The 14,811-nt window shown below is 46.9% G+C and overlaps 1 protein-coding gene across 1 annotated transcript; it reads right to left on the reverse strand.

The window, feature by feature from the left end:
* Positions 1–3,788: 3,788 nt before the first annotated feature.
* Positions 3,789–7,861, reverse strand: HAPLN2 (hyaluronan and proteoglycan link protein 2). The gene is made up of 6 exons (XM_069107555.1): positions 7,822–7,861; positions 7,085–7,197; positions 6,472–6,825; positions 6,268–6,384; positions 5,865–6,047; positions 3,789–4,524 (listed from the first exon to the last, which is right to left on the reverse strand). Exons 2-6 carry the CDS (start codon positions 7,170–7,172, stop codon positions 4,241–4,243), a joined length of 1,026 nt encoding a protein of 341 aa, XP_068963656.1. The 5' UTR covers positions 7,173–7,197; positions 7,822–7,861; the 3' UTR covers positions 3,789–4,240.
* Between the last annotated feature and the right edge of the window lie 6,950 nt (positions 7,862–14,811).

The raw sequence follows: 14,811 nt of genomic DNA on the forward strand, positions 1-14,811 counted from the left end.
CCTCTCGCCCCCCGCCCCTCTGACAAGGCCGGCTCCGGCCAAGAACAGCCTCTGTCGCCCCAGCTAGGGGGCTTGGAGATCACGGGTTATGGCTCTTTCTCAGAGTCTGGCCCCAGTAGCACCAGAGAAGCGAGACAGAAAGGACAAGCGAAGTAGGACATTATTCTGGGGACAAGGAACAGAAGACAGGCCGGGTGGGAGGCGGAGGGAAGGGGGCGGGGCGGGCTCCTTAGGGTAAGGCAAAGTAAGACGCTGCTACTACAAGCAGAACCGATGAAGGTTAGATTGCAGAAAGGACTTCCCGTTGATTCAGGAAAGGATGAATAAGGGGAGCAAAGGAAGAGCAGTATATCCCTAGAAAGCAGACCTTTCCGTTTTTCTCTCCACTCCCCACCCAACGCGCCCGGTTGGGGGGGGGAGGAGGGGGAGAAGGGGAGAAAAGTACAGTGGATAGCTCGCTGGCCCTCTAGTCAGGAGGACCTGAGTTCAAATCCAGCCCTGGACACTTACTAGCTGTGTGATTCTGGGTAAGTCGCTTAACCCTGTTTGCCTCAGTTTCCTCATTTGTAAAATGAGTTGGAGAAGAAATTGGCAAAACACTCCAGTATCTTTGCCAAGAAGACCCCAAATGAGGTTATGAAGAGCAAACACAACTGAAAATGACTGAACATCATCATACACGGAGATGAAATGAATACCTCTGCTCCACCTACTTTCTGTATGAATTATTCTGTTTTCCTGAAGTGTCTCACCCCGAAGGGTAGAAAGATAGGGTGGGGCTGACATTGCAGTAGCAGGGCTGAGAGTTAGACTGCAGGTGGATTTGGCAAGCAAAGAAAGTAACGAAACCTTTAGAGTTATCCGATGTGGAAGAGGGGCAGTACCTAAGGGAGCACTGTTTGGGCAGAAAAGGGGGCTAGGAAGGGGCTGGTGGACATTGAGGGTATGATTTGAGGGGGATCAGGGGATCATCTAGCTCGTATAGATGATGAGCAAAGCTATATGCAGTTACTGAGTGTGGAGGAAGCCTCCTGGGCCAAGCTGCTCCCATAAAGGAATGTGGCAGGCACCTTGGTGCCAGGGGGTGGATCAGAAACACTGGCCGGAACAGAATGCTGCGCTGCCCAGAATACTAACCATTTCCCCCCTACCATCCCCCAGGACCCAGGATCTTTGCTTCCCTTCTCCTTCAGGACCTCGGCCTGGGTCTTTCCCAGACTTTCTTTACAGCACCAGGGAGACCAGACATGATCACTGGCAGGGACAGAAGACTGGACAGATGGACGCCTAGATTCTTCCAGGGCTGCTCAGCTACTCTCTGCCCACCCCTTTTGTTTCTTCCCTTTGTGATATGGGAGGTTTTGCTCAAAAGTAGTTTGAAATCTTCAGCAAAGAATTACCCTACATTATCTCCGTGTCAATGAAGAGGGGAAGAGGAGGGACATGCCAAGTTAATCTGAATCCATCCCAGGGGAGAGCAGAGAAAGACTGATGGTGGAAGAAATTAGGATTAGATAGTAGGAGGGACTCCCAATAGTGACATGAAAGGAACAGAGAATTGCCACCTCCCAGGATGATAGGAAAGGAAAAAAAAAAGTATTGGGACCTGGATGTTGGAGTGGATGCAGGAGGAATGGCACAATGACCTCTAGAAATTAAAAAAAAATTCTGGGTTGGAGCAGGACTGGAGGAAGGAGAGGGTGGCATTCCCTTCTGTGCCGGGTTAACATCCAGTCTCTGGCCCAGTTTAGACCCTGCCAAACAGCAGCCAAGGGAGTGAAATTCAATTGCTCAATCGGCTTATATTTAACCACTGGCCCGTTTCTCTTGGGAGTTGAGCAGGGGGAGCCCTGCTGTTTTTTGGTCAGGGGCTCAAAGTCATCTACACTGCCATGGTGCAGAGGCTAAGGCACATCTAACAGCCCTGAATAATAGGGCTGTCAGAGTAATTTCCCCACCCCCATCCCCGCCCGGGTCCATTCTGACTTCACTCTAATAGCATCAGTCGGTCAATGGTAGTGCAGGTAGTGCAAGGTAACTAACTTTTCTGAGCTGAAATCTACTGTGATATGACTGGCATCATTATTATTTTAGCCGAATTAGCATCACTCGGAGGCTTCCCCTCTAACTATACCCACCACGCTCCCACCACATCGGGAAATTTCCGACCCCTAGAAACTGAATATTTTAGGACAGAGAGGTCAACATATCCTTACAGCTCCACCATCAGGATACAGCACACATTCCACCCCACCCTGAGCCAGTATTACCAAGAGAGAGGATGGGGGCAAAATGAATCCCCTAGATATTTGAATTTTCCAGGGAAGGGGATTAGGTTCTTCGCCAAGTCAGTTGCACAACTTCCAAAAGCTGCAGTCTATACTGAAGCCCTTCCTGCACCCTCTCGGTTATTTATTTTTAAATTATTTATTTATTGCCATTGACTTTTCAGCAAACTTCCGTAGACTAAAGCCTCTTGCTTTCAGGGATTTGAAGAATGCCAATCACTTTAAGTTCCACCGATCTTCATCTCTCTCCGAGGAGGGCTGAGAAGCCGGACTTTCTAGAGACTTTCTCTCCTTAGGTTTTTTAGAAACCCACAGTCCTCCTTAGTGACTGGTTGGTGAAATTGTACCGGGAAGGATGAATGTTAGACTTGAGACAGAATTGCCTAGTTACAGTAGAGGGGTGTGTGCTCCTTTTCAGTTCAATTTAAATGACTTCATATGTATAATGGGTATCATATTTCTTGCCTTTTCAATGGGTGACCGAGGAGCTGGAGGGAGGGAAAGAATTTGGAATTGGAAATAAAAATTTAAATAAAAAGTATTAAAAGGGCATTGGATAGGATGGTAATCTGGTCCCCGCCCCTCGTATGGATCAACACCCAATCTGTCTACTACCTCCCCTCACCTCAAAGGTCGGAAGAGAAACCGAGGCCACCGAACACCAACACCACCACCCCCACTCCCCGGGCCAGCTCTGCACGTGGTACGGACACCTGGGGCCTTTGCCAACTCTGTGCCAGCCGCCACCTCTGGGGGAGCGGAGCAGGAAGGGGGCTAGTGGCCGAAGGGGTGCGGAGCGGAAGTCGCCGGCACGCAATTACCCAGCAGCTGCGCGGGGGAGAATTGAGGCTTTGAGAGAAACTGAATAGCGGGGTGAAATGCCTCGGTCCTTGGCTCCCGCGAAGGAGGGGGAGAGGAATGAGTCTGGGGGAAGGAAGCCTGGACTCAGACCTAGAGAAATGTGGGGGGGGAAGCTCTGGGAGGGGGCGACGCAGGTGTTTTGGGCCCTACATCTTCCCTGGTAAAGGAAGGAGATGGTTTTCCTGCTCTTTCCTGACTTTTCCAACACCCTGCAGTGGTCCATCTCTTTTCTATCTTTCCTTCTCTTTTGGTCTCTGCACCTCCCGGTTTTTTCTAACTCCAATCGTCTCTCCTCAAAATCTCCCCCCTCAACTCGACCCCAGTTTCAGAAGTAAGACCTTCTTCATCCTTCCCTCCCCCTGCCCTAGCTCTCAAGTTGTGTGTCAGGACACCTTTTCTACTTTTCTACTTTCTTGTTTCCTGGGGCTCGTCCCACATGATTGACAACAGGAAGTGTACCTACCTTAGGCCTTATATAATTAATCCACACACATCCCCATTCGCAGATTGCTCCCCTTTCACTGCAGCCTCCCTTGTCACTACATGCTTCGGGATGGTCCTTGCTTATCCCTGACTGAGGGTGATGGAGGAACGGTAACCGACGTAGTTAAATGTTTTTAACATCTCTGGAAAGCGAAGGACTTCACGGTTATTTTATTAATCTACAAAGATCAGTTAATATTTCGACACCGGACTTTGTTCAGTTCTGGCATGCCGAACATGCTCTCTCCAAGGGGAAGCACCATTTAAATACTATTAGCCCTCAGGGCGGGTACACTCAGTCAGCCCAAAGGCATCCTCTAGCCAAATCACATCCAGGAAGGGCAGTGGCCAGGAAGCATCTACAATCGCCTCCAGCCCGGGCCCGCCTGGACTTTGGCACAGCTATCTGCAGTGCGGGAAATGGAGAGTGTCAGTTAAGTCCTCCGTATCTCCCCAGTCGGTCTAGCAAGAAGAAGTTCAGAAAGGAGGGAGGCAGTGCAGACACACCCCGTCCCCAACTTGACTCAGTCTCTTTCCCAGTTGGACTTTTATCCAACAATGGGAAGGAGGGTTGCTATCTGGACTGGGGCTTTAGAAGGGATGTCGCCCTAGGTCTCGGCAAAGCAGTAGGTCCCATAAGCCGGCTGCTCTGGGCTTGGGAAACCGAAGCTGCGGACTCCGGGATCCGGGAGGCCCCCGCAGCGAGGTCGCGGCGTGGTGATGGGGAAGCGCACACTGCCGTCTGCCAGCCAGCCCCCGTCGCAGCGGTCCAGGCCCGAGAACTTCCAGGCCGCATAGAGGTGGCCAACCTTGGCCAGCACAGCTCCGCGCCTCGCGCAGGCTCCGCTAGCCTCTGCCAGCGTCAGACGGCCAGGCACGAAGAACACGTGGCCTGGGAGGAGTAAAGGGGAGAGGCTAAGATGAGGCCTCGCCCAGAAGGCGGAGAATAAGGGTGTGAGGCTGACTCCAGCTGTATGAAAATTCCATGGACTGGCCTTTTAAAATTGCCCTTTTCGCCCACCCCCAACCCCCACCTTGTTCCCTAGTCTCGCACCCTTTCCCCAGCCCGCCTCTTTTTCCGCCACTCTCTTAACCAAGCCTCTTGCCCTATTGCCCGTTTCCACCTTTCTCTAGACCATTCCACATTTCTCAGGCCCCGCTCCTGTTTCCTACCTCTGCTAATTTTGCCTGCCCTCTCTCTAGTCCTGCTAGGCCCCACTTCTTTTCCCCTAAATTCTGGCCCCGCCCCTACCTAGCCCCATACCATTTATCTTTTATCTCTCCTTTTTGTAGCTTGGCACCCTCCCTCTCTTTTCTAGTTTTAGCCTCAGATCAGGCCCTGTGTCTTCCTCTAATCCCGCCCTTATTCTCCTAACCCCATCTCATTTAGCCGCCATTCTCATCTTCTCCAGCCCTCAACCCATCCTAGGGCCCCTCCTTTTTTCTAGTTCCAGACCTCACGTCATTCTGTAATCCCGCCCCATTTCGACGGTCCTTTCTCTTCTCTACCTCCAACCCTGCTTCTTTCTTTTTTCGTTTTTGGAGGGGGGGAAGGCAGGGCAATTGGGGTTAAGTGACTGGCCCAAGGTCACACAGCTAGTAAATATTAAGTGTCTGAGACCGGATTTGAACTCAGGTACTCCTGACTCCAAGTCTAGTGCTCTATTCACTGCGCCACTTCTTTCTAAAGTAGGTCCAGACCTGCCCTAGCCCCTTCTCATTTGTCTGCCCCACCTTCCCTATCCCAGGCTCCGCCTCTTCTAATCCTACCCTTCTTCCCTAGCCCTACTTCACAGAAGTGCCCCCTTATCTTTTAGTCCCCTCCCCATCCCAGGCCCCACCTTTTTTCTGGTTTTTAGGCCCCACTCTATTTTCTAATCCAGCTCCATTCAGATGGCCCCGCCTCTGGTATAGCCCCGCCCCCTTTTGTTGGCTCCTCCCCTCACTCTCTTTCTCCTCCCTCTCCCCCACCTCTTCTTCGCTGCCCAGTTCCAAGTCCTTGCTCTTTCTCTAGGCCCAGGCCCCACCTCCTTCTCTAACCGCCCTAGTTCTTTTGGTGCCGCCCTACTCTCCTGGTCCCTCCTCTTCTCCTGCTCCACCCACCCTCAACCCAAATCTCGACTATTTTCTCCCACCTCCCCAGGTCTCAACCCCTCTTTTGCTCCGGCAGCCTCAGTTCTATTCCTCGTCTTTGTGTCCTCCACTCCGCTCCCCAGCTCGCACTCCCCGTACCCTGCAGAGCGGAGGTGAAACAGAAGGCGTCGTAGCGATCACGATGCTTGTCTCTGGGCCCATAGCTGCGGATCCCTGGCCGGCCCCGACCTCCACAGGGTGCTCGAGCTGTTAGCACAGGGTAACGCACGGAGCCCTCCAGGAGCCAACCCGCGTTACACCAGTCCAGGCCCTCAGTCCACGCTGTGGGCAGAACCGGGAAAGGAGGGGCTGCCACTCCCCTCCCAGCATCGTCGCATTCCCATTTCTCTCATTCCCCCCTTTGCCAAACTATCTCCTTCACCACACCCACATCTCCTATTCTCGCGGCTCCCAGGGTAACTCGAGGCCCGGGAGAGAAGAATGGTGCCAGGAGTCAGGGAGAGAACCCCCCGCCCGGGACTGTAACTCGAAGTCTGCTCACCCTGGTAGAGCTGAGGGTACGTGGCCAGCCGCCCGTCCTGCTCTGCACACGCCTTCTTAGCTTCATAGTAATTAAACTGGTATCGGCCCTGACTGGGCTGGTACGGGAAAACTACTCCTGGGGGTGAAGAGATAGAGGCTTACGGGATCCTGGAGGTGGGGTATTGAAGAGTCGCTGGGGGAGAGAGACACCTGACTTCCTTACCTTCCAGCCTAAGGGTCAATGCCAAACTCTCGTCTTCTAGTCCATTGATGAGCTCGCAGCGGTATCTCCCCTCATCCTCCAGAGCCACAGCCGTGATCACCAAGGAGGCATCCAGACTGTGCCCCCTCCTCATCTTGGCACGGTCTCCCAGGGGCCCGTAGCCCCGGGCATGGTGCCCATTGGTAATCAGGATCAGTGTTTCCCGTAGTTCCCCAGGCTCCACTTTGCTCCAGCGCACCTTGTAGCTGGGGGGTGGGGTGCCCAGAACGCAGGGTAGGGTGACCGTGGCACCGCGGCGAGAGTGAATGACCTCGTGGATGGGGGGCAGGAGGTAGTGGGGACCAGGGTGGGGCGCTGGCAAAGGGGGCCAGATTGACAGGGATACCCTGGCCCCAAGCTGTCTTCTATGACCCTTTCCAGCCCCTGCCCATCTCCCTACCAGTGTCCCCTTTCCCACCCCAATTCCTGTTTCCTCCCTCTAGGTGTCCCTCAAGTCTTTGACCCTTCCTCTTAGTAGCTCATCCGTCCTCCCCTCCATCCTTCCAATATCTCTCACCCATTCCTGGGTCTTCCCAGCCAGCCACTCTTGTTCCTTAGGCTGGGGCCATCTTACCTGGGTTCCCTGTGCCTTTGTGATAGATGGCAACACCTAGACGAAAGAGGAGACTCCAGAGGACAGGGAGAATTAGTTGATTAGGCATGACAGGAACTCAGCTAGAAGGTGATCTGTAATGACAGTCATAACAGGGCAATCATCATTTTAGGAAATGAAAAAGAAACATAGGGGGTGAGTCTAGAGAATAGAAGGTATGGGGAGCATGTCATAGTGGGGTTTGAGCAGGCATTCTCAGGAGAGGGTGCCCACCTGGGTTCCATCTTCAATGGGACAAAGCCACAGGGACTGAATTTGGTAGCAGGAAGAATCACAGGCAAGATTGCTGTGGGGAGACAGTGCAAGGGAGTTAAAGAGATAAGGAAAAGACCTGACTGTTTTCTGTCTCCCCAGAAAGAAAGAACAAGAGGCAAACATGCTATAGCAGTAAAACTAGAAGTTAGACAACAGAAAGAAAATTTCCTGTTGGAAAGAAGGGGAAGAAATCAGAACTGGGGAGAGAGGAAAGTGACTTTACCCCCTCCCCCAAGAGATGTTGGGGGAAGGAGAGAGACTGCTATCTGGCAGAACTCAGAATGTGGAGGTGAAAAGAAACACTGAAACTGGCTCAGGAATAATGGAAAAATTAGGTAATATTTGTATGGTGCTTTATATTTTTCAAAGCATGCTCACATACATTATCTTGGTTGAATATGTCTAACACAAAGAAGGGCAGGAACAGGGGTCTGCTTCCTTACCAAGAAGAAGCTACCTCCACAGTAACAGAGTAAGGCAATAATTAGTAACCTCTTGTCCTGTTTGAGAAAAAGAGAATCCTGTTGAAAGTTACTCCCATTTCCAGGATCTCCAAGTATTTTATAGCACAAAGATCTCTTAGCATTTTACAGATCTAATCTCTACTGTCTTCCCCCCAACCTCCCCAAAAAGATACTTTTTCTTTTCCAAGACTTGAAGAGAGAGACTGAGATTCCAAGACTCATCCTAGGTTATTCCATGTCTAGGCCAGGCATGGGACTCAGATGTCCAGCTTCCCAGTCTGGGACTCCATCTGCTAAAGCTTATTGCCATAGGAACAAGGGGAAGATGCCAGTCCTGGATGGGAGGGTTGGAGGAATGGGGACCCTGAGAGATTTGTAGGCCTATAATATGTACTTAGTAAGCATTTGTTTGGCTGACTGCAAGTCAGTTGGAGGACAAAATTGATACAGGATATCCTGACAGTTGGTATTGAGGAGTGGGCAAGTTGGGGGCTGGCTGTCTTTCGCTGAAGGTCTCTAGAATGCCCTTTGGGCTGTGCTGGAGGAAGGTATGAGCTAGCTTCCCTCACTATGGGGTTTACATTAGTGAGAGAGAAGGGAAGGTTGTCTATAATCTACAAACTACCTATCATGTTCCTGCTATCTCTGTACTCCTTTACAGACCTCCCAGCCAGAAGCTTTCTCACCTTTGCACACTGTGTCCTGGTCCTGGCCCGGATCTGAGCATCACTTGGAAAAAGAGATTCTTGGGGTGAGACCCAGACATCCAACAGCTTCAAAACCCTTGCCTCTTCTGCCCAACCCCCTGTCTGTCTGTTTGTACTTTACTTCCCTGTCCCCACCCCATCGGAAGCACAATTTCCCATTGTCTTTGCGTTTCTCCCTATTGTTGTATAACAGATACCCTTTCTTTATCTGATGGGGAATGTCAACGAAATGTCAACAGCTGGGGATGTGGGATGCAGGGCTGGCTGGCACAGGCTACCGGAAAAAATGGCCAGGGATTCGGAGAGGGGGGATAGACATCCTCAAGGACAAAGAAGGAATGAGGGTCCAGAGAAGAGAAGGTTGAGTGGAACAATATCCCAGGCTCTGAATTTTCTTTTAGGAGTGGGGACGAGGGGATAATGGACAGCTAGGTGGCACAGTGGATAGAGTGCCAGGCTGTGAGTCAGGAAGACTCTTCCTGAATCCAAATCTGGCCTCAGATACTTACTAACTGACCGTGGGCAAGTCACTTAACCTTGTTTACCTCAGTTTACCTCATCTGTAAAATGAGTTGAAGAAGGAAATAGCAAACCACTCTAATATCTTTGCCAAGAAAATCCCAAATGGGCTCATGAAGAGTTGAGCACAATTGAAATAACTGAACAACAAAATAATGGGCACTGGGCCCACCTCCACAGAGATTGAATGAAGCTACTACTACAACAGAAGAGACTGAAGTTAAACAACAAAGATGCATGTCTAGGAGACACTGAACTAGGGAGCTGAGGCTTTGAGAAACTCTCTGAAGGAGTCATTTGTTCATTCATTTCTCTATTCCATTTTCTCTAGCCCTAAATGATAATTACATCTTCTGAACTGAAATTTCTGTAGAGAAGGAATGTCCCTGTGTGATAAATCACTCATTTTCCCATTGGGAAGCCCATGCTGGTCTGATCTCACTATTTACTAATTTCAATATCATACTATTTTTAGAATAAAATTTTTATTGATTTTTTCATTTTTATAACCACTAAGTTTCTCCCAGTATTCATCCTCCCTCCCCCAGAGGACCATTCCAAATAATAAATGATATTTTTAAGGAGAAAAATGCGCAAAACCGGTCAATATATGTAAAAAATCCGAAAGCATATACAATGTTCCCACACCTGAGGACACTCTACCTCTGCAAAGGCATGGGGTGGGGTGAATGTTGTCTTCTCATATCTCTTCTTTGAGAACAGGCTTGTTCTTTGTAGTTCTACAACATAACATTTTCAGTTGGGGTTGTAGTAATATATTCCATCTTCTTGGCTCTGCTTACTTCATTCTTCCCTCAGTTCATGTAAGTGAGCTACCACAAAAGTACTGCTATAACTAAGTACTTCCTGCTCTTATTTGAACCCATTTCCTTTATTCTGTCCTCAGTGTAAAGGCAAGAACAGTGGAGACCCATCCTCTGTTGCATAAGGAATAGATTTAAATGATCCCTCAGTCTTTTCTTATCAGGCTTAAACAATCCCATGTCTTTTAGCTTCACATGATGTTTTGTTGCTTTCTCCCTGGATCTCTCTTTAGCCTTTTCTCTTCATTCTCTGTAACCTTTAGATTCTGGGAAGCCTTTAGATTCTCACCAGGACATGATCCACAGAATCCATTCTGTTCTACAAAAATCAAAGTCACAGAATTTTAGCATTAGAAAGCATCTCCACATCTATCTAGTCCAATCCAAAAGGAATCCCCACTGTAATATATCTGACAAGTGTCATTCAGTTTTTATTTGAAGATCTCCTGTGAAAAGGAACCCTAGCTCCTGAGGCAGCCCATTCTAATTTTGAAGAGCTCTAATTGTTAGGAAACTTTTCCTGATGTTAAATATAAATTTGCCTTTTGTCTATTCCAATTTCTAACTTCTGGGGCAAAACAGAACAAATCTGATCCCTTATTCATATGACAGCATTTCAAATACTTGAATATGGCTATCAAGTTACTCCCCACTCCCCCAACTCTTCCCTTCCCCAGTCAAGTCAAGAAATATTTATTAAATATTAACTATGGGCCAGGCACTGTGCTAAGCAATGGGGATTCAATTATAGGCAAAAAGGCTCTCCCAGGGAGCCATGCCAAATATCCCAGTCTCTTGAATCATTCCTTACATGACATTGACTCAAGGCCCTTTCACTGTGCTGGTGCCCTCCTCTGAAAGCTCTCCAGCTAGAGTTCAGAATTAAATACAATATGCCAGATATGGTCTGATAAGGGCAGAGCAATGAGAGATTATCTGCTCCTTATTTCTGGAAGTTATTCCCCTCTTAATGAAGCCCACATTTGTTTTTTAAAGCTCACATTAGAAAAGAAAATTAATTTTAAAAGCAAAGCTCACATTAGAAAAGAAAGTTAATTTAAAAAATAAATCTCACATTAGCTTTGTGGCCTGCCACATCCCAATGCTGGCTCATATTAAACCTTCAGTCCACTAAAGCTTTTAGTTCTTTTTCAGACAAACTGATGCCTAAGTGTAGTTTCCTCATCTTGCACTGAAGACATTGACTTTTGACTCCAAGTATAACATTTGTCCCTATTGAATTCTATCTCATTAGATTCGACCAAATGCTATCAAGATATTTTTGGATCCTCTCATCCTCTAGTATTTTGACTATTCAGCTCTGTGTCATCTGCAAATTTGATGAACATGATATCTATGCCTTTATCCAAATCACTGATACAAATATTATATGGTTTCTATCTTTCCTTCCACTGATCTTCACCCAAAAGCTCTCCATCATGCCTCTCCAACTCTACTTCCTAGATTTCCTTACATTAGTGTGTCTTCTTAATATATAATACTATGCTCCCAGACATCACCCCAATCCCCCTTTTATCTTTTTTTTGTTTGTTTTGAATAAGGTATCTATGCCCTCCAGAGCTATGGTCTAGTCATAGGTTTCATTCCACCATAAAATTTTCCTGCCTAAATTAAGATATCTTGCTTGTTGAATAAAATTTGAGTATTTGTATACAGACATTTGAAGTTATGGGTTTTACTACAGACTCCTTTTGGGGAATGTAGCAGCAAGCACCCCAAGCGTCCTCAGGGTTTGCTGCCACCACAGGTTCTTGGATCTGCTTTGTTAAAGGAAAGCAACTCAAAATGGGTTAACAAGCTCACTTTAATCAGTCAGACATATATCGTTTACCTTGTTCAGGGGAAAAGGTCAGCACCCCGAACTTCAAAGTACACAGACAGAATTATCAAGACAGAAACAGATCTAGTAGAGAGATTTCAAACTGTCCAACCACTACATCCATACCCAGTCAACATCTGGGTTTCAACATCTGGGTTTTTTCAAAGCCGGGGGGGCTCAGGACAAAGGCTTCCCAGAATCCATATCAAATCACAGAACACTTCTCAAAGTGAGCCCCCCAAAACAAAGACTCACATCAGGGCTTATATAGCCTTCTCCTGGCTCAGAGAAAAAAGTATCTACTGAAAAACAAGCCTCCCACCCCAGGCTCCAGGTGCACTTTAGCCTAGGGGCAGGGAAGATCTTTAAATTTACATTCCCATTACAGGGAGATTTTGCCACTTGTGAACTGATGCAAATCTAAGAAGTTATTCTTTTCTTCAGCTGCTTTCTGTGACATCTGGTTTAAGGAATACACCTAGGCATTCTCTTCTTCCCCCATCTTTTCTATTATAAAGCTCTTTTTATTAGATTTGCAAAATGCTAAGTCAATATATCCTAAATACCCTTTGTTAAGGTACACTCCCTCACTAGCAAGTGGTCTCTGATCCCTGTATTATAAGTCATGGCCCAGAAATCCAAATCCTATTTTTGGATACCATCTTCTTGGCCAACTGTTCATTTCCCCCAAATAACTTTCTGTTTTGTATCCTTTTCCATCAATATACAGCAGAGGGGGAAATACAGCCTGCACTCTTATGGTCTTCAGGTTTTGTTTCTGTTTTTCCACAATTTTGTAATCATTGACGATACTTTTTAGGTTCCTTCTGGCAGTATCACTTGTACTTTGTGAATCATCACAAGTGGTTAGTAGGCATCCATTTGGACAAGTCTTAAGAGATTCTCTTTTATGTCTTGAATATTTACTCTAGGAAGACAACAGACCTCTTTATTATTATTGGTTTGACAAATAACTGTCTCCACCCACCTGCTCAGGGAGCCACGACATATCAACTTTTTTCCCCCTATATTTCCTCTGCCATTTACTGGATCAACTCTTACCTGGTATCTTTTGGGGCTCCACTATTTTATTCCTTGGAGTACAAGCAACTGCTTCTTCCTCAGAACCTACAGATACCTTTCTGAAATCCAGATATAAGTGCCATCATCAAAGAGACGCATCCTTCCCTTAGAGCTTGGAGTATGAGTAGGCAAGGTAAAGTATAAACAGGAGCAGAAGAGGGACTTAAGATTAATTTTTATAAATGCATTGATTTTTAATGCCAGGAGAAAAATGTAACTGTGCTCATTATGGTATGTAAATATTAACTCTGTGGTAAGTCAAGTAGCATGTATTATAATGAAGGCTCAGAGTGATCAGTAATCCACAGGCTGTACAATTTTCAACTCCTCCCTTTGGCTTGAAAATGCTTTGTCCCAGCTCTGCCTTCCCTTTCCTCTCAATTCCTTTTGTCCCTGGTCTTTTCCCTCCTCCCCCTGGACCAATGGCTCTCTAGAAAGAGGACAAACAACCTCCTGTCTCCTCAAACAGGACACCCTGAACCAGATCATCTGCTTGGCCCTAGGCCAATCCAACCCAAATAAACAGCCTTCCTTTAGGAGGATGAGCATGCCAGAGGCTCTATATGCCTTCCTCTTGTCTCCTTTTAGGCTCTTGGGTAATAATACTATTTTAAACAATTGAATGGTTTTTGGTAAGTGCTTTGAGATCTTCTTGGGACAGAAGACAATAGTGAAAATAAATGGAATGTAATTGACAAGGGAAAGGAGGACCATTTCACAGAATCTTAGAGTTGAAGGAAACTTCATGATAATAATGATAATAGCTAATATTTATATAGCCTATATGCTTTACCTATGTTATCTTACTTGATCCTCACAACAACTCTGTAAGGTAGGAGTATCTGAAGCAGGATTTGTACTCTGGTCTTCCTGATCCCAAGTCCAACACTCTATCCACTGCACCACCAAGTCACACAAAGATCATTTAATAGCCCAACCTATTACCTATGACCAGGCTTCTGAAGAATTCTCTTTTTAAAAAATCCAAACCAATGCCAGGCCTTGTTTGTGCTTGCCAGAGGTAGAGAGTCCCAAGACAAGCCCCACTCTCTGCTGCTTGGACTCTGAGACTCCATGGAACATACCTCTACCTGCTTGTGCTTACCATGATCCAGACCTCCTGAGACTTCAGAGAACATGGCTAACCCACCCATCTGCAGGTCACTGAGGGATGACTTTCAATTTTTAATTACCTTCCTTCCTGAGTAGACCTCTCCTCAACCACTGATATTCATCTTCCAATGTTCACCATACTTCCATGCCCTTTTATTCTCAACATCCCATTCTGAACTCCCTGCTATGGAAGGACAAACCATCTCTATAACCTAAGCTGAACATTCCTTCATTTTCATTTACCTCAACCTTATCCCACCAATGTCCCATTCTAGATCTGCTTACATCATTCCATTGTGCCCTCTAGAATGCTTGCTCCATAATTAACAAAAATTGTTTTCATCTTAAATCTCTTCTTCTCTCACTCCTTCAATCTTCTGGCACTCAGTAAGACCTAGCTCCGTTATGATGACCTTGCATTCTTTACCACCCTTTATAGCTCTAATTGCATTTTCTCTTATACCACAATTAACTGATTGTGATGGGGAAGTCAAAATACTCCTTGCTCCCCAGTGCTACTTCTAAACTGTCCTTCTGTCACAATAATTCATATTATGTCTTCTCCTTTGAAGTTTAGAATAACTTAATAGATCACCCAATCCACAATCTGGTGGCCATTTAGGGTTAGAAGGAAATATCATAGGTTCGGGATCATGAGCAAAATTACTAGAAACACCCACCATTCAGGATTAGTTGAGATCCCTAAGAAGTAATAACCAGCCATCTTCTGGGGATCATGACCTGCCAGTGCAAGTGGGAGTTGGAACAATTTTCCAGAATAGGTGTAACAACACAAATTTCTTGAAAGAAGTAACCCCAGAGAGAATTTTGTTCAACAGCCCTTTGACTATACCAAAGTGTTCACCATTGAAGACGTTGTACT

The sequence above is a fragment of the Petaurus breviceps genome, unplaced genomic scaffold (assembly GCF_028583685.1).
Source record: "Petaurus breviceps papuanus isolate PSGF00001 unplaced genomic scaffold, PetGlider_PUasm1.0 90165, whole genome shotgun sequence".
NCBI lineage: Eukaryota > Metazoa > Chordata > Mammalia > Diprotodontia > Petauridae > Petaurus > Petaurus breviceps.